This window comes from Sinocyclocheilus grahami, unplaced genomic scaffold, assembly GCF_001515645.1.
Source record: "Sinocyclocheilus grahami isolate Dianchi unplaced genomic scaffold, SAMN03320097.WGS_v1.1 scaffold168.1, whole genome shotgun sequence".
NCBI classification, from domain to species: domain Eukaryota; kingdom Metazoa; phylum Chordata; class Actinopteri; order Cypriniformes; family Cyprinidae; genus Sinocyclocheilus; species Sinocyclocheilus grahami.
In genome coordinates, this window is record NW_015505347.1 from 1,104,611 (window position 1) to 1,109,598 (window position 4,988).

General features: G+C 35.1%; 1 protein-coding gene across 1 annotated transcript in view; it reads right to left on the reverse strand.

Annotated features, from left to right (window-relative positions):
• hadhb (hydroxyacyl-CoA dehydrogenase trifunctional multienzyme complex subunit beta) overlaps positions 1-4,988 on the reverse strand; it is a 14,735-nt gene that overhangs the window by 6,579 nt on the left and 3,168 nt on the right. The window contains exons 2-8 of the mRNA XM_016282945.1: positions 4,216-4,300; positions 4,053-4,094; positions 3,749-3,839; positions 1,995-2,039; positions 1,803-1,902; positions 688-775; positions 290-443 (exon numbers count right to left, since the gene is read on the reverse strand). Of these exons, the coding sequence (XP_016138431.1) occupies positions 290-443; positions 688-775; positions 1,803-1,902; positions 1,995-2,039; positions 3,749-3,839; positions 4,053-4,094; positions 4,216-4,282 (587 nt within the window). The 5' untranslated portion in view covers positions 4,283-4,300. The remainder of the gene's footprint in view (positions 1-289; positions 444-687; positions 776-1,802; positions 1,903-1,994; positions 2,040-3,748; positions 3,840-4,052; positions 4,095-4,215; positions 4,301-4,988) is intronic.

Here is a 4,988-nt window from a genome sequence, read left to right on the forward strand (position 1 = left end):
ATTGAATTTATTTAATACACGAGTTTCACAATTTGAGTTGAATTACTGAAATAAATGAACTTTTCCATGACATTCTAATTTATTGAGATGCACCTGTATATATATATATTTTTTTTTTTTTATTCCACGGCAATTGTGAGACGTAAACTCAGAATTCTGAAAAAAGGTCCCAATTCTGAGTTTATATTCTAGAATTGCGAGATATAAACTTGATGAAAAAAATAGATGAAAAGTTCCAATTGTAAGATGGGAACACACAATTGGAATTTTTTATCCTGTGGCAGGGGACAGCAGAGAGAGCCGAGCCCCGAGGGTCTTTGCCTTATTGAGTGACAGCATCGTCTTCCTCATCTTGCGGCTGTGACGAATGGGAACATCGGACATAAACTCAACCCCACCGGCGACGACGGCATCACACTGACCGGCAGCAATCAAACCAACAGCTAGAAAACAAATTAACAATCAATAGTTCAGTCCATTAACTATCTTCTGTTCAGTGCCTTCTGCTGAAGAATGTTCAAGTATAATTCCATGTTAATGTGTTAATGTGCACTAAGGGAAAGTGATTAGCTGTACAGAAGGCTGTGTTTGCATATATATATATATATATATATATATATCTATATATATATATATATATGTGATGTATTCAATAACCACCATCATCATAAAATATGTGTTCGGTACCTGTGGTCATTGCTTGATTGGAGGAAATACACGCCATAGTCACAGTGTGAGCAGGAGTCTTATCTGAGAATCCAGCACCAAGTGCTGCCTACAAAAAACATAAAAAAATAATTATTTCCAAGTTAACATCATAAATAATTTTATAATAAAAAACCATGTAGCAAATGCAACGCTTCTAAGAAATGGTCCTTTCACTAATGATGGGACCAGAGTTATTATAGTTAACTGAAAAAAACACTTCAGTTACATTAAATAAAATAAACCTTAAATGAAACGAAAAAAATATATAAAACATTTTTTTAGTTAGTTAAGGCATCATTTCTTTTTTTCCGTCTAATTTGATGTACTAACTTAACTAAAACATATTTTTAGACATATTTGAAGAAAAGAAAAACTCAAAAATGCAAAAAATTTAAATAAAATAAAATGAAAACTGCAAAATATAAAAATAAGAACCAATTCAAAATATTTATAAAAACTATAAATGTTTTTTTCACAAATATACAATTGCATAGGAAAAACAAAATTAAAAAATATATTTACAAAAACAGAAATGGATATCCATCTCATAAAATAATGCACATAATTCATAGTTTGATTTCAATGTGTGATTTAAATGTTTCAGTGTCAAGTCTGATGTGAACCAATGTGAATATATAAAGTGCAGTACAATGCAAAATCATTTTCGTGGCCACAAAAAGATAATTACGACAAAAATCACAGGAACAGTAAAGTCCCTTTTAAATATTCACATATTTAAACTTTTAATTACATTTTGAATTTATGCTGTGAATGAGTCTGCCTTGTTTCGATGCATAGTATGTGCTGACAACATCCACACATTAAGAAAAAAATCCCTTGCATTAAATTGAACTGATAGACAGCTGTGGAAAAAGGTTATTTCAACATCCTTCTGTACCTAATTTACAACCAACACCGTCACTGCAGTAATGCTATGCGGTCAGATGAAATCTCTATGCAGATGCCTGACCTCTCATTGGTCAGCATGTTTCTAAACTGCAGCCAATCATTATACACAGATCACACAAACTAAAAATAGCTTCAACATCCAAATTCTATTTTAGAAAACATCACAGACTAGAGGACAGACTGACCTCTCTGGCCACATTACTGGTCTTCACTTCCTGAATAACAGTTCCATACACAATATAATCAACAGCATCTTTAGGGAGACCGGTTCTCTTCAGCAGACCTCTGATAAAAACACAGACAGACAGTTAGTCCTGAGCATTACAGTGACGAGTGAATCTTTGTGTGTGTGTGTATGTGATTGTGTGGTGACTTACTGTAATGCAGCTCTGGCCAGATCGTGGGGCATCAGATCAGCATATCTAATAACAAAGATAGAGAGAGCACAGACACAAAGAAAGATTTCTTCGCAAGGCAGCACTGCATTTATATTCCTAAAACTTTCTGGGTAGAGTTTGTCCTAAATCTGCAATTAATTCAAAACTTTCATTTGTAAATCATTTCAGAGTAACGCGTGCCAAAGAGTTTGGGATTTTGTAACCTTAAATATGAAAATGTCCTTTTGTCTCAATGTTTTGCTGTTTGGCATTTACTAACAGGTAAAAAAAACTGAAGCAAACAGGTTTTTATGAAGTGAAAAGCTGTGCGTTTATAAGAAACAAACCCATTATTAAGGCATTTTAACTTCAAATCATTGCTTCTGGCTAAAATATCAAATAGGCCTATCAGCATAATCCATAATAATGCTTCCTCCAGTGAAAAAGTCCATCCACTGTTGTCACATCAAAATTCACCCACATATTTGTTTACAACTAGTTTGGACTGTTTTTACTTGAAAACGATGCTTGATCTCTGCATACTTCTCACTTGATTCAGATAAGATGAATTTTCACTGGAAAAAAAAGCAATATTATAGAAAGAGGACTCGTATTTTAGCCGTAAGCAACAATTTGAAGTTAATAAAAAAAAATGTCTTGATGGATTTGTTTCTTCCAAGCATGCAGCTTTTCACTTTGCAAGGTTTAACTGATGGACTGGAGTGGTGTGGATTATTGTGATGTTTTTATCAGCTGTTTGGACTCTCATTCTGACGGCACCCATTCACTGCAGAGGATCCATTGGTGAGCAATGGATAATTTCTCCAAATCTGATGAAGAAACAAACTCATCTACATCTTGGATGGCCTGAGGGTGAGGGACATTTCCAGCAAATTTTAATTTCTGAGTGAACTATTCCTTTAAACTTCAGTTGTCACGTCCATTTGAAGAAACAAACTCATCTACATCTTGGATGGCCTGAGAGTGAGGGACATTTCCAGCAAATTTTAATTTCTGAGTGAACTATTCCTTTAAACTTCAGTTGTCACGTCCATAAACAAACATTAAAAAAAGTCTTTACTTGCACCAAGTGAAGAGATGCAGTATTGACTTGTAGCACCTCTGTTGTCCTTCAGATCTGAAGATGAAGTGTTGCCACTAGTGTCTAGTTGTAAGTACAGACTTCACACACAAAGCAAGTTTTATTATTTATAGGGTATTATCAATGAAATCAATCTTTATAAGGGGGTAAACACTCTCTCTGTTGTGTAAATAATCTCCTCAAGCTAATTTCAGTCAGGACGAGATCGGGCAGCCCATCATGGACGTGGTGCTGGAAGCTGGTGATCTGCTGATCTTTCAGCTTTTCACTTTGCAAGGTTTAACTGATGGACTGGAGTGGTGTGGATTATTGTGATGTTTTTATCAGCTGTTTGGAATCTCATTCTGACGGCACCCATTCACTGCAGAGGATCCATTGGTGAGCAAGTGATAGAGTGCTACATTTCTCCAAATCTGTCACCATGAAGAAACAAACTCATCTACATCTTGGATGGCCTGAGAGTAAATTCTCAGCATATTTGGGTGAACTATTCCTTTAATCTCCTTTCTGCACCCTACAAACTATTGTGTTATTTAAACAATTGCTTTTGTTGCAATTCACAAAGTCTGATGTGAATTTCACATAAGCACTTGTCAGGCCACTTCTTCTCTGACTTCATGCTCATCTGAATCCCAAACACATTCTCACTTACGTCGTGCCAGACAGGAGGAAAGGTGTTCGGACGCCATCAACCAGAACGACGTTCTTCACTCCTGATTTGGCCAGAGTTTTCTTGCTCTTTGCTGTGTGATTACAAAACACAACAGAAAGGACAAGATCAACAAACATTATTTACAGTTGTATTGGGAAAATGGAATGTGCATTTTCCTTTTTTTACTCCAAATCAACATCGAATGTATTTCTTTATTTTATTTAGTATGAGGACCTTTGCAGAATATAGCAAAATGGGTAATAACTGGACTGATTACTGGTAAGCATTACACCGGACACATTACCTTGAGCTTGCAGATGAACAGATGTGCTGAGAGAACGAGCAGCTAAACAGAAAGAGAATGCAGTTAGTAATACCGTTCTAATAAGTGATAATGACATTAAACGCTCAGCAATCTGCATAACGTGAAGTGTTCTTTAGCTCTGCTTAGACCCAGGACGTCTTACCAAACTGAGCAGCCTGCACGGATGTCAATGGGCTGCTCCTCAGTGAAGTCAACAACATAGATGCCATCTTTGATTATCTGGAAGACTTGAACCAAAAGTATGAATGATTATTATTCAAAACCATCAATCATTTCTCTGTCTAACAAAGCAGGTGCACTCATAATCTGGATGACAATACAAAGGAATAAAGTAAAGGAATAATTGTTTTAGTTTCCATTCATAAGATAAATAAAGATCAGCGAAAATAAAACTTGGCAGAAATTAGTTAAGCATAACAAAGGAATGTTTTATCGTCCTACTGAATGTAAGTGTTGTATAATACAATATATTTACATTTGACTGATTTATATTTGATTTATATATTTATATTTGATCTGGGGTGTATGAGTGGCCTTCAAAAGTGTTAAACATTAAGTAACAAAATATCAAAACATGTGATGTGCACTCAAATGCTGCAGGATATTTTCTCTTCACACTTGAGTCCCAATATATTTGAATCAGCAGTTTTGGTGATTTTTAGTGGATGTACCAAGTAGGGCTGGACAATAATTCAATATCAATATGTATCGCGATATATTTTTTTTCAATAACGGTGATATGGTTTTTAAACACATTTCCGATATTTCGATATAGCCTACATTACCATACACTGATTTATTTGTGGCGTTTGACTTCGTTGAATAAACATGAGCACTGCACGTTTTAAAATCAAAACTTGTCGCGGGTGTTTTATATTAATGTATCTCTAAAGGGAAAGGACTATCTTCAGAAAC